Source organism: Neoarius graeffei, chromosome 7 (assembly GCF_027579695.1).
Source record: "Neoarius graeffei isolate fNeoGra1 chromosome 7, fNeoGra1.pri, whole genome shotgun sequence".
In the NCBI taxonomy this organism is placed as follows: Eukaryota; Metazoa; Chordata; class Actinopteri; order Siluriformes; family Ariidae; genus Neoarius; species Neoarius graeffei.
This window is the reverse complement of record NC_083575.1, coordinates 98,074,172-98,098,465: the sequence shown is the minus strand read 5'-3', so window position 1 is coordinate 98,098,465 and position 24,294 is coordinate 98,074,172. Positions and strand designations below refer to the sequence as shown.

Here is a 24,294-nt window from a genome sequence, read left to right as displayed (position 1 = left end):
AAAAGAGGACTTTAGACCACTGAGCGACAGTTCAGTTCTTTCTCTCCTTAGCCCAGGTCAGACACTTCTGGCGTTGTCTCTGGTTCGGGAGTAGCTTGATATTAGGAATGTGACAGTTGTAGCCACTTTCCTGAAGGCGTCTGTGTGTGGTGGCTCTTGATGCACCAACACCAGCCTCAGTCCTCTCCTTGTGAAGCTCTCCCAAGTTCTTGAATCAACTTTTCTTGACGATCCTCTCAAGGCTGCGCTCATCCTTGTTACTTGTGCACCTTTTCCAGCCAGCCTTTTCAGCAATGACCTTCTGTGGCTCATCCTCTTTGTGGAGGGAGTCGATGATCGTCTTCTGGACACCTGTCGAGTCAGCAGTCTTCCCCATGATTGTAGTTGTGTGGACTGAACTAAACTGAGAGATACACGGGATTTATACTGTTTTACTCAAAATGAAATATTCTCATATTTTGAGATGGGTTTTTAAATTTTTTTTATTTGTTGCGCTGTAAGTCATAATTATCAAAATTTAAAATAGAAAAATGCTTGAAACATTTTAGTTTACTTGTAATGAATCTAGAGTAGATTCAATTTTCACCTTCTTAAATAACTGATGGTAAAAATACTGAACTTTTTCACGATATTCTAATGGTTTGAGGTGTGTGAGATAATATTTTATATACATGTATGTTATGTATGTATGAATGATTGTCACAGGAAGTGTGTGTGTGTGTGTGTGTGTGTGTGTGTGTGTGTGTGTGTGTGTGTGTGTGTGTAGCTCTTGCAGGTGTATTATAAGCAACAGGAGGAGATCCGGCGGCTCCGTGAGCTTCTCTGTCAGAGAGACGTTCAGATAAAGCAGCTTGAGCTCGAGATAAAAAATGTCAAGAACTTGCACTGAGAAGATGTGTGCGCGCGCACACACCACACACACACACACACACACACACACACACACACACAGAGAGGACCTCGAGCTGCCTAAACCTGCTTTAATTGTGAAACACTGCGTCACTTTTGTACAGCTTTGAGCTTAAATGTGGCATACCTCCCAGCTATGCAAGGTTACTTTTAATCTTTTATTATTTTGGAAAAAAATTAATGATGTACCTGTCTTTTGTTGTAGATAATTCATTCAGGTGTGTGTGTGTGTGAGAACCTCCAGGTAAGACGTTGTGCCGATTGTGTAACGCACTGAATGTGTTTGTCAGTTAAACTGCTGTATGATAAAGTTACGGGTATCTCACAGTGACGCGCTTTACTTCTCTCCTATTTATTTTCTATAATTTTTCTTTGTTTTAACTTTTTTTTTTAAAAGACGATGACCGAAAAAGAGTAAAAGATGATTGAGACGTGCGGAATTGTGACTGATGTCTCACACTGTTCTGGTGAAAGGATCAGGGCGGGGTTTCAAATCGTCTCTTCGGCGCTGAGCCGTACTCGCTTCTGCTCAAACTGCTGCTTTCCTTCACTTCACTGCCAGTTGAGAAAAAATAAAATCCTGTATTTCGAGTATATTAAGCTATGTTTGCCTTAATATATTTCTGATAAACATTTCTGTCTGGCAGTGATCCTGCAATAATCTTTAGTTTTTAGTAAAACTTGCTCTGATGTTTCTCTGACACTGGATTTATAAAATAAAAACTTCTGTGTTTTCTTTTTAAAACATTTTTTTTCTTAACTGGATTTTTTTGTACTGTGCATTTACTTGTTTTATTTTGATTAGCTCCATTTGTTGTGTCCATCTTTTTTGGATATTTTATAAAAATTCAGTCTGGATTTAGGGCTTGTGTATAAAGATGCAACACAAATTCAGGGTTCTTGAGGTGGGTTTTTTGTTATTTTGCCAATAAATTTTTACTGTAATACCATGTTTTCCACAACTGTGAGACACTGAAGCAGCCGATTCCATTTCCCTTTACGCCACCGTATTTGCATGTTTCCCAGATCACTGTACGCATTCACAGAACGAATGTAATTGAGAAGCAGAAGTGACCGTCAGAAAGAGAAATGGCTCAAGACAATGAAATTAACATGCTAAGACTTTTAAAACTAGCAGCAACACTTTTGGCCCGTTTTGTTTTCCGTACATCCAGCTGTGCTCGAGAGCTTCTAGAGATTTCCTCAGCACACACTGCTTTAACACCAGAGAACCTGAATTCCTGAAGGGAATGAAATCGGCATCAACTGCTTCAACGGTCAAGAGAGAATCATTTTAATCTATCTCTCTCTCTCTCTCTCTCTCTCTCTCTCTCTCTCTCTCTGTGTTAATTTTTCTCATGAGCACATCATCACTCTGGTCTCAAGGTTATTAATAACAGCTTCATAACAGCCTTTGTCGCCTTATTAGATTAGATAAAACTTTATTGATCCCTTTGGGAGGGTTCCCTCAGGGAAATTAAGATAACAGCAGCATCATTACAGATAAACAGAGAAAAGAAATAGAGAAAACTTCTAGATAAATTAAAATAAATTTAAGTATTTACATATACAAATATAAAAGAATAAGATATGGGGAAGAGAGGGGGAGGGGAGGAAAGGGGGGGAGAAGTGGGGTTAGGGTAAGTGTGTGTGTGTGTGGGGGGGGGGGGGGGGGGCAGGAAAGATATTGCACATTATATTGCACATTGTCCGGTATTGCTTATTGTCAGGCTCAGCTACTGCTCCTTCCTGTCCTCTGTCCTCCTGTTCCCCCTCCTCCCCCCCAGAGAGGAGTTGTACAGTCTGATGGCGTGAGGGATAAAGGAGTTTTTGAGTCTGTTCTTCCTGCACTTGGGAAGGAGCATTCTGTCACTGAACAGGCTCCTCTGGTTGCTGATGACGGTGTGCAGAGGGTGACTGGCGTCGTCCATGATGTTCAATAGTTTGTCCATAGTCCTCTTCTCTGCCACCATCACCAGAGAGTCCAGCTTCACGCCGACCACAGAGCCGGCCCACCTGATCAGTTTGTCCAGCCTGGATGTGTCCTTCTTGGATGTGTCGTCCCCCCCCCCAGCACACCACGGTGTAAAACAGGACACTGGCGACCACAGACTGATAGAACATCCACAGGAGTTTCCTGCAGATGCAGGGGTGCAGATCCGATGTCAGGATTGGGGGGGGGGGGGGGACACAAGTGTTTTTTTTTTTTTTTTTTTTTTTTTGCCTGTATGCAACTCATACCATGCAACCATAAATCACAACTTCGTAGAGGCTCGCCACATCATTCAAAAAGTACTGCACAGGGAATCATTTGTGTTTACCTTTCTTGTTTATTTGTCCTAAACAGCCAACAGCGTGTATCACTGCTTACTTAACTGTTATATTAGTAAATCATAATTTTAAGCGTCTTGGGCATGTAATGTCTACTGACGTTCTTATCTATCACCTCCCTCCGACCCTCCCAGATCCCCAATTCTTCTCACCATCTTCCTTTTCTCCCAGTGTATGGGACTACTTTATGCATGATTAATTGATATGGGTGGATATCAAAATCTGATTTATTTACATAAATTTATATAAAATCATTCTTTGTTTTTATCTGTCATTTTCCAGGACTCCCTGGAAGAAGAGATCCTGTATCTGTATAACTGTTCTCATCTGTATAACTCTTCTTGTCTGTATAACTCTTCTTGTCTGTATAACTCTTATCTGTATCTGGACAACTCCTGAATACAATATGATAACTTTACAACTTGAAAATACATTTTCAAACTGAAAATACATTTGTTTGTACAATTTTGAATAATTTAGGGGATTTTTATTGGGGGGAGGGGGCATGTCCCCCCCCCGGGATCTGCACCCATGTGCAGATGTTAAAGGACCGCAGCCTCCTCAGGAAGTACAACCTGCTCTGTCCCTTCCTGTACAAGTGGTTGGTGTTGCAAGTCCAGTCCAGCTTGCTGTCCAGCCACAGCCCGAGGTACTTGTAGGAATCCACAGCCTCCACCTCGACTCCCTCGATCAGAACTGGTCATGACCTTGGTCTGGACCTCCCAAAGTCAATGACCAGCTCCTTGGTCTTTGAGGTGTTGAGCTGCAGATGATTCCTGTTGCACCACACAGCAAAGTCCCTCACCAGGCTCCTATACTCCTCCTCTCTGTCGTCACTGATGCACCCAACAATGGATGTGTCATCGGCAAACTTCTGAATGTGACACAGCTCCGAGTTGTAGCAGAAGTCCGCGGTGTACAGGGTGAAGAGAAGAGGGGCCAGCACCGTGCCCTGGGGTGCTCCAGTGCTGCTAATCACAGTGTCAGACATGATGTCCTTCAGCCTGATGTACTGCAGCCTGTCGGTGAGGTAGCTGGATATCCAGGTGACCAGGCAGGGGTCCACTCGCATCCTGTTCAGTTTGTCCTGAAGCAGTAGGGGCTGGATGGCGTTGAAGGCACTCAAGAAGTCCAAGAAGAGGATCCTCACTGTGCCATTTCCCTTATCCAGATGCGAGTGGGCTTGGTGTAGCAGGTAGAGGATGGCGTCTTCCACACCAACACCTGCCTGGTACGCAAACTGAAGACAGACAAGCATGTTGTACCTGGGGTCTGAGGAGGCTGAGGAAGAGTCGCTCCAACATCTTCATCAGATGTGAAGTGAGCGCCACCGGTTGGAAGTCGTTCAGCTTGCTGGGCGGATTCTTTTTGGGAACTGGAACGATACATGATGTCTTCCAGAGGGTTGGCACTCTCTCCAGCTGCAGGCTGAGGTTGAAGATGCGTTGGAGTGGTTCACCCAGTTCAGCAGCACAGGTCTTCAGTAGTTGGGGACACACCTTGTCTGGGCCTGCTGCTTTCCTGGGGTGAAGCTTCCTCAGTTGACCTCTGGCCTGGTCTGCAGTAATGTGTTGAGGAGGGGGCTGCTGTGATGACTGGGGGGAGGTGTGTTGAGAGAAAAAGGAGAGATGGCTGCAGTGAGGGAGAGGGTGGGGGGGGACGTGGGCTGGTTGAACCGATTGAAGAAATCATTCAACTCGTTTGCCCTCTCCACCGTCCCCTCAACGACTCTGGTCTTTGTATTGTGACCTGTGATGGTTTTCACACCTTCCCAGACCTCCCTCATGCTGTTCTCCTTCAGCTTCTGCTCCACCTTTCTCCTGTAGCTGTCCTTAGCTTCCCTCATGCAGCGTTTCACTTCCTGCTATGCTGCTTTCATCGCCTCCCTATCCCTGTTCCTGAAGGTGGCCTTCTTCCTGTTGAGGACAGCTTTGACTTCCTGTGTTACTCATGGCTTGTTATTAGGATAACACCGTACTGTCTTAGCGGGGGAGACCACGTCTGCACAGAAGTTGAGGTAATCCGTCAGACAGCGTGTCAGCCCCTCTGTGTCCTCACAGTGTGGGCTACGCAGCACATCCCAGTCCGTGATGTCATAGCAGTCTCTGAGGGCATCTTCCATTTCAGGGGACCACCTCCTGATGGAGCTAGTTGTTGCAGGCTGCCTTTGGACCAGGGGGGTGTACTTTGGCTGTAGAAGAACCAGGTTGTGGTCAGACTTCCCTAGTGGGGGGGAGGGGTGTGGCTCTGTATGCATCCCTCGCATTAGCATACAGTAAGTCAGTTGTCCTGTTGTTCCTTGTTGGACAATCCACAGCCTGGTAAAAAGCAGCCAAAGTAGTGTGATTAAAGTCCCCAGAAATGATGATAAATGCCTCAGGGTGCTGTGTCTGCAGCCTTGCTGTGACAGAGTGAATCCTCTCGCATGCAGCAGCTGCGTCTGCCCTCGGAGGGATGTAAACACAGATGGTGATCACGTGACTGAACTCCCTCGGCAGATAATATGGCCGCAGGCTAATGGCTAGCAGCTCCAAGTCCGGGCAACATAAAACTGTCTTTACGGAGAAATGTCTCGGGTTACACCAGCGGTTGTTAACATAAATGATGAGTCCCCCACTTTTGCCTTTCCCACATGCTTTAGTGTCTCTGTCGGCTCTCACAGCAGTGAATCCCCGCAGGTCCACGTTAGCATCCGCTACAAGGTGTGTTAGCCATGTCTCCGTAAAGATAAATAACCTGCTCTCCCAGTAAATCTGCTGGTTGTTCAGAGCGGAAAGCTCGTCGACTTTATTCGGCAGCGAGTTCACATTCCCCATGATAACGGAGGGAATGGATGGTTTGTAGCACCGCCGGTTGTCCGCTAGCCTAGCCTTTAGCTTAGCTCCAGCTTTGCAGCCCCTGGGTTTCCTCCTCAGCTCTGCCGGGATGGGGTGTCGTATCCTGGCTCGTCCCATTGTTTTCAGGGCCAGCAGCTCCTCTCTCAAATAAGTGAGAAAACTGGCTCTTGGTTGCGTGTTAAAGTTAAATATATCCATGTTATATAAGTAAAACACACTATGTCTTCGTAAGAAGAGTAAAAAAGTAAAAAAAGGTGGAAAAAAGAGGTTTAAAGAGCTAAAAACTACAGAGCTACTGGAGAGGCAGCCGTCTTACACAGCACCCATTTGCTTTTATCCAAATGTAGTGTTTATTCCTCCTGGTGTTTCTCACACAAACCTCTCTCTCTCTCTCTCTGAAACACTCACATATTCATAGATCTTTATCATTAATATATGAACTAGTTTTCCCTTTAACACTTTACATCCCCTGCATTACCCACAATGCTGTTCTGATAGTGTTGCAGTGGAGTTTACTCCTTGCTTCATCTCTACCTAAAGAGAGTGATGCGGCAGTGCTTTATTCCTTTACTCTGTCTGGTGCTCACTCTCTCTCATGCCATCTGGTCAAATAAATCAGCTGCCAAAGCTTCAGCTTTCACTAATGCCACCATCACCACCATCGTGCTCATCGTCTCCTATATCTCTGACTCGCTGAGCCATGTTTCTGAGTCCTCTCGCTGCATTGTGTTCTGGATTCGAGTCGAGCGTTTGCTCAAATGTCTCCACAACTTCTACACGGGAAAATGGTGAGAGAAAAGACGGTCTGTTTTGAACAGTGAAACCTGACTGAGATCTTTATAACTCTGCTAGCTCCACCCACTGTGACATCATCATGACTGTGGAATTCCTATTTGTTTTTGTTTTAAAAGCACATGATCGCTACCTGCTAGCGCGCTCTGCAGCAAAATATCCACAGATGCACTGTTAGGGATTCCTTCGAAAACCTTTGGTGAGACGGACGTGGCTGGTTCAGGTCCATTACAACAGAATAACTGGATGAAAACAGAACGGATCCGTTGAAATAATTTAAAATATACATGTTGACAAAATATGTCCAATTTCACATTACAGTCTAAGATTTATAGCCTAGAATGGTGTGGATTGTTTCTGGAATATCACTTAGATAGAAAATAGCGACTTGCTGCTTGGTGCAGAGGATTCTGGGAAGGCTGAGCCAGTCCCTTTCAGGTAACAATTTGACGTGCTGCCATTGAATCTGCTTTGATGTGATTCAATTTGAATGCATGTTCTCCGATTGACAGTTTGGCTCAGAATGTGGGGTGGATCTACCAGCAGCGGCTCGTCCGTGGGGGCAGGCCGGTCAACGCTTCACCGTTCACATCTCAGTCCTTCAACAAGTGTAAATATCCATGAAGTCCTCAGTCTCCTATCCCATCTCATCTCATCTCATCTCATCTCATTATCTGTAGCCGCTTTATCCTTCTACAGGGTCGCAGGCGAGCTGGATCCTATCCCAGCTGACTACGGGCGAAAGGCGGGGTTCACCCTGGACAAGTCGCCAGGTCATCACAGGGCTGACACATAGGCTACGTTTACATTAGACCGTATCTGTCTCGTTTTCTTCGCGGATGCACTGTCTGTTTACATTAAAACGCCGGGAAACGGGAATCCGCCAGCGTCCACGTATTCAATCCAGATCGTGTCAGCTCCGGTGCTGTGTAAACATTCAGAATACGCGGATACGCTGTGCTGAGCTCTAGCTGGTGTCTCATTGGACAACGTCACTGTGACATCCACCTTCCTGATTCGCTGGCGTTGGTCATGTGACGCGACTGCTGAAAAACGGCACGGACTTCTGCCTTGTATCACCTTTCATTAAAGAGTATAAAAGTATGAAAATACTGCAAATACTGATGCAAATACTGCCCATTGTGTAGTTATGATTGTCTTTAGGCTTGCCATCCTTCCACTTGCAAGTAGTAAGTGATATGCGCTGAGATCACACACACAGCGGCTCAGTCCCGAATCGTGGCTCGTGCGCTTCACTCGCGCGCTCTGTGAGCTGCGCAGGGCCGGAGTGCGCACCCTCCAGAGGGCACTCGCTGTTCAGGGCGGAGTGATTTGGAGCGCAGGATGCCTGCGGAGCCGAGCGTATCCGTGTATTGGCGTTGCTGTGTGCACGCGAATCGTGTATTGGTGTTGCTGTGTGCACACTAATCGTTTTAAAAACGTTAATCTGATGATCCGCTGATACGGTCTAATGTAAACATGGGCATAGACACAGACAGCCATTCACACTCACATTCACACCTACGCTCAATTTAGAGTCACCAGTTAACCTAACCTGCATGTCTTTGGACTGTGGGGGAAACCGGAGCACCCGGAGGAAACCCACGCAGGTACGGGGAGAACATGCAAACTCCGCACAGAAAGGCCCTCGCCGGCCACGGGGCTCGAACCCGGACCTTCTTGCTGTGAGGCGATAGTGCTAACCACTACACCACCGTGCTGCCCTAGTCTCCTATCCATAGATTTAAAATTCCACTGAAAAGACCTAATAATGAACCCTTGAGTGATTGTCGCTGTCAGACACCGAGGCAGTTCAAGGGCTGGTTTGGAGCCGGAACCTCATCTTGAACCAGTTCTTCACATTTCACCAGACAAAGAACCACCTCTTAGCCAAGAGAACTGGATCGAGAGCAGCAACAACACTTACTTTAATGATCTAGAACCAAGAACTGCTTACATCAGGGGCTGGGAATATCGTGACCACCAATTTTAATAAAACAGAGCTAGTGTAATGTCTCACCTGCCTATAGCGGTGGTCTACTATTATTATTGTTGTGCTTTGCACTGGTGTTGCTGGGAAAGCAGAGGCGTATACGGTGATGTCATGACATGACTATTGTGTGGAAAAGTAAACCAGTTCTTAGAAGGTCCAACTCCAAACCAGAACTACACCCAGCCCAAAACCTAGCACCTCGTTCACACTGGTTGAGAAGGGGGTAAGTTTTAAGCTGCTCGTGTTTGTAGATGATGCGTGGTGGTGGTGGTGCAGGAAGCTCAGTCCCATTCAGTTCCACAGTTATTGCCCCTAGTGGTCAAACTGAGAACTGCAACATACAAGCCCACGAGGGCAGGAGTCCCACTGCCCTGTGCTGAGGGGCGGGGCAGAGGAGAGGACAGTTAATGACTGGGTTGCCAGATTGGGTTCGTTTAAACATCTAGTTCTTGTTTTATAACAATCTGAATGAAATCTAATAAATTAATGTAAACAAAGGCAAAGTGTAAGTACAGTGTCATGAGCTCTATTTGGAGTGAATTAGTTTATCAGCAGGACATCAGGAATAGATTTTTTTTTTTGGTACATCTCAGTGATGAAACTCGTATCTGGACAGCAATGAAATCTGGACAGTGTTGGTGAGTTCTGGACTCTGATTGGTCAGAAGGTGTTGATTAATTCTCTCTAACAGCAGCTCTGACAGTAGTGCAGGTTTAATATTAATGCTCTTATTCTGATATGGTTTCTATAGAAACAGATCACTCACAGGGGCGTATCCAACACAGTCTCTGCATAAAAATGGGGATAATTTTTTTTTTATCTGTATCGTCTGTGGAAGGAGTCTCCAGTGTGAGTGCTGTGGAACAGTCAGAGGTGAAGCTGGAACTGTAAGGTCTCTGATGTCTGTAAAAAGGAGTTTACACCTTTTTACAGTTTCTCAGGAACACGATGGAACAAACTGATTTTTTTTTTTGGCTCATTAATTTCAAGATAGAGAATAAAGACAGGCTGGTGAGGGGACGACTGTGTATCGCTGCTATAACATAAGCAACAACAGGAAGTACCTTGTTTCACAGAATATTAAATGCAACTATAAAAAATTATGAGGTGCTGATTTTAATAAATAAATTGAATTGTGAGTTGCTGTGGCGCAAGAGGAATAAAACACTTGGTGACATGATGTTACAGGAAAATAATCAACTTCAGGGTGGTAAGTATGCATCATTTAGTATTTTACTGTAACATACACCATTTCTGATTAAATCAGAGGACAAGAGAAGCACAAAATGTCATTTTATTTACAAACCTTGTATTTTTCGTCTTACAGAAAGTAAAAATTTAGCAGTGACGCTGAGGTGTGTGACGAGCCGCCACGCTAAAAACGATGGCTCAGCTGTCACACGGTTGGTATAGCAACAATCTTACTGAGAGTGAACCAAAAGGAGGCAAAAAATAAAAGAACAAGAAAAAAAAAATTAAATGCTTCAACAAAACATTAAAAGCACAGACCCAAAACTAGATCCCCAAAGTCCTTACACAGGCTCTTCACACACACACACACGGAAGGGGTGGGGCTTGGGTGGAACATGGACAGGGTTTGGAGTTGAACATATGGAATGCTGTGGAGTGCAGTGACCAATAGCACGCTCTCTCTCTCTCTGTTCCACATGCCCCGCCCACACGGTACAGTCTTGTCCCCATTGGGGTAGAAATACATAGGGGGAAATTGAGGGGCGGGGCAAATGAGGTCAGTGAGTATTTAAAAAAAAAAAAAACACAGGAAGCTGGGGTTAAAGAGGAGAGGAAGCTGATTGGCCGGTTGGATTTTACTCATCGTCGTCGTCGTCGTCCTCATCGGCTTCTCGCTTCCTTTTCTCTCCCTTCGTCACAGCGGCGGCGTCCTCTGTCAGAACATCGTTGGGATCAGTGTCGCAGTTTAAATATTTATGATAGTGCTTTAAAAATTTACATACTAATGAACTTTAACACACACCTTCATCGTCATCATCATCATCCTCGTCTTCATCGTCCACCTCTCCGTCCTGACCGAAGTCTTCCTCCTGAAATCACAGCGCGCGTTAGTGTTTCCTCTAACACACACCATCACACACTTATTGATCTTTCCTTTTTAATCCTGCACTGTTATCAGTAAACGTGACCTCAGGGTTTACGGTTCGGAGACAGTTTTACAAGCTGTCGTGCGTCCGCCGTTTCACTGTAATTTTGCGTGAGATCTCCGAGCAGCGTGCTCGCGTGTTAAAACGAGAAACTCCTATTTTTTTTTTTTTAAAAATTGTAAATGTGATGAACACTGTAACTCACCTCATCCTCTCCACTGACGTCATCATCTTCCTCTCCTTCTACCTCGTCCTCATCCTCGTCTTCATCCTCTTCATCAAAGTCTTCCTCCTCACCGTCCTCCTCCTCTTCCTCCTCACCGTCTGCAGAACACGGGTCCGATCAGCACCAACACAAACACACGGTGCGAGAGCCATGAGTGTGGAGCAGGAACTGAAACTCACCCTCATCATCTTCCTCGTCCACGCCGTCTACCTCACCGTCTGAGTCGGAAGCTTCGCGGTCCTCGGCGTCATATCCGTCCAGGTATGTGAGCTGAGGCAGCAGTTTGAACACGCTCTCCCGATAACCGTTCAGATTCGTCACTTCACAGTTGAAAAGATCGAGACTCTTCAAGTGGTCGAGTTTTTTCTGAACATCAAAGGAAGTGTTAGAATTAGCTTACAGGCTAATTACTTGACAATCACTCCTATTAGAAAAGTGCTAATTTTCACTAACTCACAGATGAGGCTTATAGAAAAACAGGTTAAAGTGTAATCGTAAACTAGCGTTATACTAGCAGGCTAACGTCAAGACTAGCATTTTAGCAAGCAGGCTAACGCACAAATATTCTCGAATGGGATTTTCACCATAATGCTCATGTTCCTTCCTGAGCGAATGTAAATACTCTAATGAACAGAAAGGCTACAGGCATGGCATTTACATTATTTGCGGAAAATTTACATATTTAAATGGAAAGGCGGAGACGAACCAGAGGTTCCAACGTGCTGATGTCTTTCAGTTTGTTTCCACTCAGGTCCAGATGCGTCAGATTCGGCAGTTTCTCCGCTAAAACATCGAGGCCGCCAGAGATTCTGTTATCACTGAGTTCCAACTGTGATGAAGGGAGGGGGGAAACAACACATTTTCTTTTTAAAAGTTCACCCAGAATTACGTGTTGCTATAGAAACTGCAAAACATGGACACACGGGACCTTTCTGAGCTTGGCGAGTTTGGGCAGGTTGGACACCGAGATTAACCCGACATTTATCAAACTGAGATATTCCAGATTGACAAATTCAGCTGTGAGGCCTTCAATCTTCCCCTCGTTGGACCTGCAGTTCTCCAACACGAGCTCCTGCACCTGAAACACGCAGAACGCAAACAATATAAACCCCGATACACATTCTACAACAGTCACGTTCCATTCACAAGAAAACGTGCAGATCGGTCCAGTAAAGATGGACACTGATCACGCAGATGTTCTGATTGGACGAGAGGTGCTACAGACCATGTCACTTCCTGTTTCTACAGGAGCCACACCCCTGAATCTGCTACATGTTTATTATATGTTAATAGTGATCTCTAGCATCTCATAACTGACGAAGGATTTAAACACTCTCGGCATCTACAATATTAATGCTGACTGCCCGAGATCCTTTTAGTTAAATAAATAAATATTAAATTATCATAATGTTGGATATGAAACCGCTGGAGTCGCTTTAAAAAAGCTTACTGACATTACAGAGAGGCAACAAAACCCCGCTATACTGAGCACAGTGTAATAATCACAACATAACTACACTACTATTCACCGAAACAAGTCATGGATTAGACATTAATATGCAGCACCAGTCAAATGTTTGTGCACCCCTACTCTACTCATTGACAGGCGTTTCTGTATTGTGACCATTTTCTACACTGTAGAGCAAAGCTGAAGACATCAAAACTATGAAATGACATCTGGAACATAGCTGGAATTATGTGGTAAATAAAAAGTGTTAAACAAAGTATGTTTGATATTTTAGATTCTTGGGCAGCACGGTGGTGTAGTGGTTAGCGCTGTCGCCTCACAGCAAGAAGGTCCTGGGTTCGAGCCCCGTGGCCGGCGAGGGCCTTTCTGTGCGGAGTTTGCATGTTCTCCCCGTGTCCGCGTGGGTTTCCTCCGGGTGCTCCGGTTTCCCCCACAGTCCAAAGACATGCAGGTTAGGTTAACTGGTGACTCTAAATTGAGCGTAGGTGTGAATGTGAGTGTGAATGGTTGTCTGTGTCTATGTGTCAGCCCTGTGATGACCTGGCGACTTGTCCAGGGTGAACCCCACCTTTCACCCGTAGTCAGCTGGGATAGGCTCCAGCTTGCCTGCGACCCTGTAGAACAGGATAAAGCGGCTACAGATAATGAGATGAGATTTTAGATTCTTCAGCGTATCCAGCGTTTCCCATGATGACGCTTTGCACACTCTTGTCATTTTCTTACCCAGCTTCATGAGGGAGTCACCTGGAACGCTTTTCAGTTCACAGCTGTGTCTCGTCAAAAGGTCATTAGTGGACGAGTTTCTCACCTTCTTCATGAATTTGAGATCAAACAGTAAATAATAAAAATACAGTAAATAGCCCTATTCCACACTACAACTGCAGTAATCCATATTATGTCAAGAACCAAACAACTAAGTAAAGAGAAATGACATCCATCATTACTTTAAAACATGAAGTGGCTTTAATTAATTAAAATAAAGAATAAACACTGTCTTATGGCCCTTTTCCACTACCCTTTTTCAGCTCACTTCAGCCCGACACGGCTTGCGTTTCGACTACCAAAAACCAGCACGACTCAGCTCGCTTCAGCCCTGCTTAGCCCCTAAAACTCGCACGGTTTTGGAGTGGGGCTGAAGCGAGCCAAAGCGAGCCGAGTGAGGCTGGGGGCGTGAGCAGACACTCCCCTGTGCACTGATTGGTGAGGAGGAGTGTCCTCACATGCCCACACACGCCCCGCGAGCGCGCTGGGATCTGTAAACACCGCAAACCCGGAAGAAGAAGAATTACAAATTACAAGAATTTCTGAAGCCTTATGCGCCTCGCCTCATCTATACGCTCTTGCCAGTATCTGTTGGCGTTGTCGGTGACAACAAGCCACAGCACCAAGACCAGCAACACTAACGACTCCATGTTTATTGTTTACTATCCGGGTCGTGAGACTACCACTTAAAAGGTCACTGATGTCACTGTTTGCGCCGCCTAACGACATCACGTGACGTCCACCCACTTTCGCTAACTCCACCCAATGTGTCCACCCACTTCCAGCCAGCACGGTTCAGCGCGGTTGTAGTCGAAATGCAACTCCAACAGCCCCGCTCAGCTCGACTCAGCACAACTCAGCACGGCACGGCTCAGCCTGACTCAGCACGGCACGGCTCAGCCGCGTTGGCAGTGGAAAAGCGGCATTAGAAGAGGTGTACAAATGTTGACTGTGCCGAGTGTTTCATTTTCCTACTTAAATAAATCTCTTTTTTTTTTGTAACATTTTGACAAATAAAGCACCTGAATTTCAGCTTTTTACTGACAAGACAACAATATTTTGTTAATAAACCTAAATCCTGTGACACGTTTTGTAAATCACATTTGTGCCTTAAACCACAGCGCTGCAGAGTTCTGGACTCTGACTGGTCAGAAAGTTGATGAATTATCTTTAGTATAAATACACTAGTGATTATAGGAAATCGTGTGTGCTGATTGGTCGAGAGAAATTCAGACCATGTCTCAATAATCACCTCGAGCGACTCTGCGTCCAATCACTTCGTTACTGTAAGTGTGGAAGAATCACAGATGAGAGAAAACGCCGTCCCTAAAACCACTAACGATGCTACAATGTTTGGTCTAAAACTATTCAAAGGTAAAGTGGAATTGTTGATTTCAGAAGGATTTTATGTGACTCGATGTAAATAAGTGAAGTCTACACTGCACCGTTATTGACATACAGCTTTTGAAGACTAAAATAATTTAATATAATTTTTTAATCACCTCTGTATTTATACTAAAACAATTGTCTGGCCCAGGCTCGGTGAATATTGATGTATAATAACCTTGACTATATCTAGGTATTATTTACTGATATTCAGTTCACCTTTGGTGAATAATTGTTTAACACTAGCAGTAGTACAGGTTTATATTTTCTTTCTGGAGTAACGGCTCATTCAGAGGAACGTGTACAGCATACGCACTTCATAAACGGATTAGGATCGTGAGGAAATCATTCGCATGGTGATGTTTTATGAAAGAAGTATCCAGTGTCAGTCAGAGATAAAGCTGGAACCAAGCTGTGCGTTGTTTAATGAGCCACAGTGACGGCTATTTCAAAAATTCTTCCAGCATTAAAAAGGAGATGATGATCCTGATTTTCAGTACATCACTTGAAATTTGTTTCCAAAATTCAAACCAATGCAAAAACCACATGTTCACAGGCTTTAGGCACCAAACCTGCTCCGGTGGAGGAACTGCATTTCAAGAACATCATGTAGTTTTCACCTCAAATTCTGGTTTAAATGAACATTACTAATCGTGTGGCATTTATACTGGGCCTCATGGAGATCTTTTTAAAATATAAAACTATAACCAGATCTCGGAGTGTGTGATCATTACGCCCTCAACTCATTACAATCACCACACAGCAACAGAGGAGAAAAACAAACAAAACACCGATTTAGTTCAGAAATCACTGGGGTTTATTTATTTTCCCCTAAAAAACTCAAATGCAGAGCCACACACACACACACACACACACACACTCCGAGCCCCCCCACACACAAACACACTCCGAGCCCCCCACACGTCTTGTTTTTGGCAGCCATTTTTGATTTAGTTTTAGTCTTATGGGCGAAATGCTTATTAGTTTTAGTCACATTTTAGTCAATTCCATCCTTGATAGTTTTGGTCTAGTTTTAGTCGACGAAAACTGAAAGGGTTTTAATCCAGTTTTAGTCATTCATTTTAGTAAAAAAAATAATTACTTTAAAACATTAAATTAGGCCAGTACAGAGATAGGAAATTGTAATCGAGGTTGACAGGTTGTGCATAACATACTCTCAAAACAAACAGTGTCTCAAAACAAACTTGTTTCACTTGAACGTAAAAAGTATGTCAAATATTTGGGTTTAATAATCGATGACAATCTTTCTTGGAAGCCTCATACAGATTTTATTTGCAACAAAATAAGCAAGGCTGTCGGCCTTTTGGCCAAGCTTAGACATTTTATTCCACTACATACCCTTATGACGACATATCACTCTCTGATTCAACCTTATTTAACACATGGTCTTAGTTCTTGGGGACAGGCTCGTAAAACTCATAAATAAAAGTATTAAACCCACAAAAACGAGCTTTAAGGTTAATCCATTTTGTTAATAGAGAAAGTGCCCTTCCATTGTTTTCCAAAACCAATATTCTACCAGTGAATCTTATTTTCTATGAATGTATTTCTAAATTAATGTACGACATTGTTAATCAAAGTGCACCCTCAAACATTTGTAAATTATTTTCTTCTATTTCTACTATCCATTCTTATAACACTTGGTCATCTTACTCCAAGAACTTATATACTCAGTATTCTCGTACAAATCTACAAAAGAACTCATTTTCCTGTGTTGGTGTTAGGGTATGGAACCAGATTCCAACTTCTGTAAGATCAGTGTTTTCCCCAGAAAAAAATTAAAGCCCTAAATTCTGGCATGATAATACACAGACAATTGAGTGCCAATGGTGTGAAAGCAAGTGCCAATGGTGTGAAGTGAAACTAGGGGGGTCCAGGAGGGGCATGCTCCCCCGGAAAATTTGTTTTAAACAGATGCTCTCAGGTGCATTTTCAGGGTCTCTGAGAGGTTTTAGATACGTGATTATAGGATAGAGTTTACCAGTGTTTCAGTGATTTCTGACCTAAATCGTATTAATGTAAACACATTTGAAATTTCACCTTAAAAGTTAAACTGTTTTGTTATAGATTACTGAGGTCTATGATCGATTGAAAATCTACGGGGATCCCTTAATTATCTATGATCAAGTCGTGTTGTAACAAAAATGTGCATGAAAATATGACCAGTGTTTTGCTCCGTCTTATGCAACCCAATGAAGAGAATCGATCATCATGACCTCCTGTTGATCACAAAGGGATCTGAACCGAAGACCTGCCACCTTAAAATAAGTTGCTGTATTACTATAACTGTAATGATTTAGAATGTTTCTGATGCAATTACCGTAATATATGTAGAACTAAGATGCACTGAAAAGAAAAGTAAGGGAACTGCATATTATAAAGTTAAAATTTTGGCACTTTATTAAATGGACTAGATTAAGATTAAAACATATTTAAAGGAAAAGAAAACTTAATTCATACATTTAAGTTTGCAGAAAGATTATGTACTTATAAACACATTCATGAAGGGAATTTGTTAATAAGTGTCAAATGCAGCATAATTGCGAATAATAATGATGAGCGTATTTGGCAGTGTGAGGTCACTGTGAGCCTTTAACAAAAGAATAATCCGGAGCCGCCTTTTGTTAAATGGATCCCAGTGACATCACACTGCCAAAAATGCTTATGATTATTATTTGAAATGATGCTATATTTGACACATTTGGACAACTTCACTTGGTGAGAGTGTTTATAAGTACATAATCTTTCTGCAAATCCAAACTAATGGATTAAGTTTTCTGCTCCTGTAAAGCAGATTAATTCTCCTTGGCGTTTGCTTGGCCCGATGTTGGGCAGCCCTCTCATAGTCCATCTCGCCGTCATCCATGCTGATGTGGATTAATTTGTCCAGCGGGTCTCCTCCTCGCTTATTAAAATCAGTCGGCTTTGTCCGTCTGGTAGGGGACGACATCGGCAGCCAATGAGATCGCTTATAATGAATCGGAAAATTCCGGGATGTCTGACGTTTTCTTTCGATGTTTTGATTGGACGGTTTGAACACGTGATCTTGACACAGCCAACAGATTACAGTTTGTTTACATCATACCACGCGGACATATTACTGTGATAGAATCAACACAAACACTGGAAAAAAAGAGCGCTTGTTTAACACAAATATCAATCAGTATCTAAATGGATCTGTTATTTGCTCTCCTGTGTATCGAGTTACTTGTGGGTAGGAAATTTAACGTATCGGTATAAATCTAAGCGTATCGGATTTTAACTAAAGTGACTAAGTGTATCGGCAGGCAGAGCGAGCATATCGGGCCCGACACGCTAAAACACTTTGGGGAAAACCATGAAGAGCTTCATCTAAATTGTCGTTCAAGAAAAAAAAAAAAAAGTCAGACACCACCTTTTTTCTGATTTAAGTAGATATGGATATGATGTTGACATCTCCAAACTCTTTCTTTCTACATAACTTTATTTCTATATATAATTAAGATTATATCTTAGTTTTAACTTAAATAATATTTAATACCATGCATGAATTATTATCAGTATGACAAGTATACCTCTCTCTATATATATTTTTTCAATGTTATTGAATGATATATTACTGTACCTTTATATCGAATAACAAAGTATTGTCTCTTTCTTTTTGTTACCAAATAGTTGTTAATTTGTCAAGTATGTTTTATTATCTTTTTCATACATATTTAAGTATTATATTAATTAATATATTTTTTTCTTTGTAAACATGAATCTGCCTTGATTAGCAGTGCGCTATTTGCAGACTCGTGTAGTCTATTATATGTTTATATGTAATTGAAATAAGATTGATTGACTGATTTGATTGAAGTGCGCAGGCACCCAGCAGGGCCCAGGGGCAGAGCCCGGTGGGGGCCCAGGGGGCGGGAGCTAATAATTTTTGGCTATTTTTTTTTTTTTTTTACCCCAAAACCATTAATTTTATCAGCAAAAATTTGCAATGTATTTGGAAATAAATTCCCCTTCTTGGTGACTCCCAGGTGAAAATGATTAATATGGTACAAGAGACTTGTTTTTAATCAATTCACATTTGATGACTTAAAAAAAAAAAAATCAATGCACCTTTTAATATAAACGAGCTCTGCAGTATTATATTTCTGCATTTTAGCTATTCATGTCTTTGAATACTCTAATCCTTTACAATGAAGTGCAAACCAGAGAAAAGTTCCATCATATAATTCTCTTAAGCTTTCTTCTGATGTTATCATGGTAGCAGGAGGTCTTGCATATTAAGCAGGCAACATTCAACATCACTCATCACTTCCCTTTCAACTGTTGTGTGGACTAACGAGGTTTTATCTGGACAGGATGTTGTGTAATGTAATGCAGATACCATACGGCCAATCTGAAGATCAAGATGGTGATTTTGAATTAAAGAACAGGCATGTACAATGGGCATTACATATTGGAAATTTTTTTTTTTTAAATCAAAAACTATAATTTCATCTCGGCCTAAAAAATTTGGGCAGACACTCCCGCGCGGCACACGCCAGCAATTCTGTCCCCCTATGAAATGAGCAATAAGTAGGAGAGTTATACACGGTATCATACCTATATTTCTGATAAAATTTTAGGCAACATGCTACATTAGATAAGCTAACCCCATTTATAAAAGATACACACTTATGACATGTATTTTTTATATATATATATATATATATATATATATATATATATATATATATATATATATATATATATATATTACACACACACACACACACACATATATACACACACATATATACACACACTGTATAAAATCTCAAACATTGTCACAAAAGTGAATGTTAATTACGACATGTCAAAAGACTCGAGTGTGTTAACCCGGAGCCCACCAAGAATCAAGACGTTATAAGGTGACCACAGATCGTTAACCATACCCCCCCCCAAAAAAAACTTCTCAATGGATTTACATCGATCTCAGAAACGATCATTTTGGTCTGAAGAAGTAGGAAATCCGCTGATCGGCGGAAAATTATCATCCCTGCCGTTGAGAACTTTTCGGGGGGGGGGGATGGTTAACGATCTGTGGTCACCTTATAACGTCTTGATTCTCGGTGGCTCCGGGTTAACACACTCGAGTCTTTCGACATGTCGTAATTAACATTTCCTTTTGTGACAATGTTCGACTTATTTGCGGTCGAATTTTCGGGAAATCCCATCGCGTGCGGTGTATAAACACAAGTGCGCTTGCTCTCCACGCATGGCTTGCAATTGCTGTTCACCGACTGTACACACTGTTTGATGATGCGCATTGGTAACATCGGAAAGACACGCATTCAGGCGGGATATTTTAGCATATCGACAATGGCAAAAGTCCTAGATAAGAAAGAAGAGGATCGGGCGAGGGAGACTGATAAAGGTGCAGGAATAAAGAACTCTTTTCGATGGGCTTTGTTTGAAAGAACACTGAATGTCAAGATCGACAAGCAGACTGTCACAACGAAGCTCTGTGATCACATATGGAAAATAGACGTCCCAGGAAAAGCACTTTGCTCATTGTGTTCTGACATGATAAACTCCGCTAGTAGAGGGGCGAGGACTATCCAACTTCACATACACACCAAAAAACACACAGGCAGGGCCAAAATTATTTTGCCTGTTCAATGTCTCATTGTATTTATAATGTATATCGCACGAATCAATGCCATGGTGTGTGTGTGTGTGTGTATATCTCAAATACACGTCATATATAAGTGTGTATCTTTTATAAATGGGGTTAGCTTGTCTAATGTAGCATGTTGGGGAGAATCATAGTATCATATCTATATTTCTGATAAAATTTTAGGTATGATACCGTGTATAACTCTCCTACTTGTTGCTCATTTCATAGGGGGACGGGGGGGAATTGCTGGCGTGTGCCGCGCGGGAGCGTCTGCCCAAATTTTTTAGGCCGAGATGAAATTATAGTTTTTGATTTAAAAAAAATTTCCAATATGTAATGCCCATTGTGCATGCCTGCTCTTTAATTCAAAGTGGGAAAGGGAAGTGATGAGTGATGTTGAATGTTGCCTGCTTAATATGCAAAACCTCCTGCTACCATGATAACATCAGAAGAAAGCTTAAGAGAATTATATGATAGAACTTTTTTCTGGTTTGCACTTCATTGTAAAGGATTAGAGTATTCAAAGACATGAATAGCAAAAATGCAGAAATATAATACTGTAGAGCTCGTTTATATTAAAAGGTGCATTGATTTTTTTTTTTTGAAATCATCAAATGTGAATTGATTAAAAAAAAAGGGGTGTTCACATGGCAACTTTTACTCCGGTGTAGCGCCGGGGCTGCCCCGGTAGAGCGTTCACACGGTACAAAGTTATACCAGTGTATCCCCTGAAAGCTGCTTAAACCGGTGCGAATCTAACCCTGCTCGGGAGGTGGTTTAAGAAATTTACTCCGGAGTAAATGCTAGTTTGCGGGGCAGCACCGATATAAAATGGGATGTCTGAACGCTACAGGGGTAGACTCGCTACGCGTGAGGAGAGTTGATTACATACGGGCATTGCATAATTTGCATCCTGGTATTTTGCGCTTCCAAAATGGCGAATATCAACAACAACAGAACTGCGTACGCACGTTGTTTTCCCGGCACTTGGTGATGCCATGACAACCGGGAAAAAGAAGTACATTTTCACGCATGCGCATATTTCATTTCTGCATTATTACTATCGGAAATGATAGGAAATGATAGTAATAAAAGGAAATATCAAAACTTTATTACTATCAAAGGAAATGATAGTAATAAAGTTTTTGCTACTATAGCATGGTCGCAGAAACTGCCGTGTGACCGCAAGTGGGGCTGCACCGGTGCTAACACGCTTCTCTCTAGTAAGCAGGGTTGTGACGTGTGAACGCTGCGCAAAATTTACACCGGTGTAAGATATATCACAACAAAATACATCGGTGCAGCATCGTGTGAACACCCTACAAGTCTCTTGTACCATATTAATCATTTTCACCTGGTAGCCCACCAAGAAGGGGAATTTATTTCCAAATACATTGCAACTTTTTGCTGATAAAATTAATGGTTTTGGGGTTAAAAAAAAAAAATAGCCAAAAATCACGAGCTCCCGCCCCCTGGGCCCCCACCGGGCTCCGCCCCTGGGCCCCCAAACCCCCGGATTTTTTCAGACTTTAATATTTTTCATTCTCATCCCTGCAACGGATTTACATCGATCTCAAAAACGATCATTTTGGTCTGAAAAAGTCGGAAATCCGCTGACCGGCGGAAAATTCTCATCCCTGAAAAGCTACAGCGCCGCTTTCTTCCTCCTCAGAGGCAACATGGCGGCTCTTCCACACAAACCCCGCAGAGACCCGCGCCGGGCACTTTAACACTGTTTAACACGGGCTTCCGGTCCCTTTACACGCTCACAATCACCTGGGCTCAACACGCGGGATTTCTTTTTAATAGACAGATCCGTGCTTTTATGATTTTAACAGAGAAGCTCATTTCCGCCGGATTTCCCTCTGACTGTGGGCGGTGTAGCGGAAGCACCTCCGCGTCACTTCCGCCGTGATTACAGTGAGAGGAAAAAACTAATGAATTCCGAATAAACTCGAAAGAAATGGCGTGAATGTGTTTTAGACATCTGTACCGTGTAAAATATTTTTGCTTTGATAATAAAAATACGAAATAAACTAATAATAATAATGATGATGATGATGATGATGATGATGGTTGTGCTGTGTGTGGAGGAGCCGAGCGCGAGGCGTAATGGCGGGAACGCTGCTAGCTTCAGGCTAATCTCCAGAGCGCAGTGGGTTTTAAAGAAAAGGGGGAAGAAAGAAACCGGGCGCGTTTAAAACATTAACTCGTCTTGTTTATTTTTATATGTTGTGTGTGATTTCCGGGAGGATTTTTGTGTTTTAAAAATATATAAATATCTCCAGTGAAGCTGTAAATGATCAGGCGGCCCCTTTAAATCGTGCAGCAGGTCGCGCGCGGCTCGGTTTCCCCGGTGCGGGTTATTTACAGTCGGTAATGACGGCGGAACAAATCCGGACGGTTTTACACCGACCCGCCGTGTCAATGCGCTCCAGACCAGAATAACCACATCCACACCGAGCCGCCACGGATTTACAGAATCGCTGGATTTGTTTTCCGGAGCGGTTTCAGATTAATGGCGCCCAGTTTTCGGCAAGAAGATTAGCAGCGATGCTAACCAGAGCCAACATGGCCGCCACGGCTTCACTGTGAATTCGCTGAGAACCGGTTCAATCCGACACTCAGGACCGGGGAAAGTTATAAAATACCGAAATACGTGGTCTGGGAAGTGTTATCGTCTCTAAATATCGAGTGAAACGCATCAACAATGCGCACTAATAAAAGAACCGGAACGGCTGTTTGGGATTTGTGTAGTGCAGATTATAATAAATCAGTAATAACACTCAGCCGGAGCTGGGGTTCACACACACACACACACACACACACAGAGAGAGAGAGGACTGGTGTGTGAAAACCGAGCATGCACAAGTCGGACCTGCTAAAGCACACCTCACTCTCACTGTGTTCAGGGGCAGGAAACTAATAAACATAGCAGATCATTAGAACTAATACCCCACATGGTCTGAAACAAACCCATAAGACACTGAATTAAAGGACAGAACGACTAGTGAAAGTAAAAAAAAACACTCACATCAGACGGTGTTCTGTTTCTGAGCTCCAAATGGATCCTCTTCTTCATGTCCATGTTGCCCGGGTGGTGTTTTTTTTTTTTTTTTTTAAAGTTTGCCCTTTCTGTGGCTGTTGGGTTTCACAGAAGATTAGAGCCGAGTCCGGGAAATAGAGAGAAAAGTCCTAAAGAAGGGAAGAACCATGGGACAGAGTGTAAACCAGATAAAGCCCTCTTAAAAACACCACGCCAACTTAAACTCCAACACTCTCACACAGCAGAAAGCATGCAGCGCTGAGAAAACCACCGAGAGCGCAACAGTGACACCGTGTGGCGGAACTGCAGCGGCGCAGAACACTAACAACACCACACGGCTCCTGTACAGGGTTCTATAAAGATCACATAGAGACACCTTTATATGTTACAGACAGCCTGTCTGTGACAGGAGCAGGGCGTGGAAAGGAATATGGTTCGACATTTTTCAGATTTCCTGCGCAGGTCTGGACAGTGTAGTTAGAAGAGGAAGAAGAAAAAGGCTTTATTTGGTCACGTACACTCAAGCACAGTGAAATTCCTCCTCGCCATTTAACCCATCTGAAGCAGTGAACACACACACATACCCAGAGCAGTGGGCAGCTACACTACAGTGCCAGCGCCCAGGGAGCAGTTGGTGGTTTGGTGCCTAGCTCAAGGGCACTTCATCCCTGATACAGAGGGAGGGGAAAGTGCTGTTCATTCACTCAACTCCCCTCACATCATTAACATCAATTAGTTTATTTATTCCTTCGAGCAGTAACATCTGAA

The 24,294-nt window shown here is 43.1% G+C and overlaps 2 protein-coding genes across 4 annotated transcripts in view; one reads left to right on the top strand and one right to left on the bottom strand.

Annotated features, from left to right (window-relative positions):
• Positions 1 to 1,654, top strand: part of coro2aa (coronin 2Aa) — a 42,191-nt gene extending 40,537 nt beyond the window's left edge. For all 3 annotated transcript variants that reach the window (XM_060926642.1, XM_060926640.1, XM_060926641.1), the window contains one exon: positions 767 to 1,654. In XM_060926642.1, coding sequence (XP_060782625.1) covers positions 767 to 889 — 123 coding nt within the window. In that variant the 3' untranslated portion in view covers positions 890 to 1,654. The remainder of the gene's footprint in view (positions 1 to 766) is intronic.
• An 8,485-nt stretch (positions 1,655 to 10,139) lies between these two features.
• On the bottom strand, positions 10,140 to 23,878 carry anp32b (acidic (leucine-rich) nuclear phosphoprotein 32 family, member B). Its single transcript, XM_060924905.1, has 7 exons — positions 23,515 to 23,878; positions 12,134 to 12,283; positions 11,912 to 12,034; positions 11,385 to 11,571; positions 11,185 to 11,303; positions 10,856 to 10,922; positions 10,140 to 10,765 (listed from the first exon to the last, which is right to left on the bottom strand). Exons 1-7 carry the CDS (start codon positions 23,566 to 23,568, stop codon positions 10,689 to 10,691), a joined length of 777 nt encoding a protein of 258 aa, XP_060780888.1. The 5' UTR covers positions 23,569 to 23,878; the 3' UTR covers positions 10,140 to 10,688.
• Positions 23,879 to 24,294: the final 416 nt, after the last annotated feature.

Bases quoted from the DNA above. Each gene is read 5' to 3' on its own strand.
- anp32b (XM_060924905.1), bottom strand. From the start codon at position 23,568: ATGGACATGAAGAAGAGGATCCATTTGGAGCTCAGAAACAGAACACCG. The intron at 11,572-11,911 runs GTTCGTCTCCGC...TTTGATGTTCAG, and splicing joins TCAGCACGTTGGAACCTCTG to AAAAAACTCGACCACTTGAA. The intron at 10,923-11,184 runs GTGAGTTACAGT...CTGTGATTTCAG, and splicing joins ACGTCAGTGGAGAGGATGAG to GAGGAAGACTTCGGTCAGGA.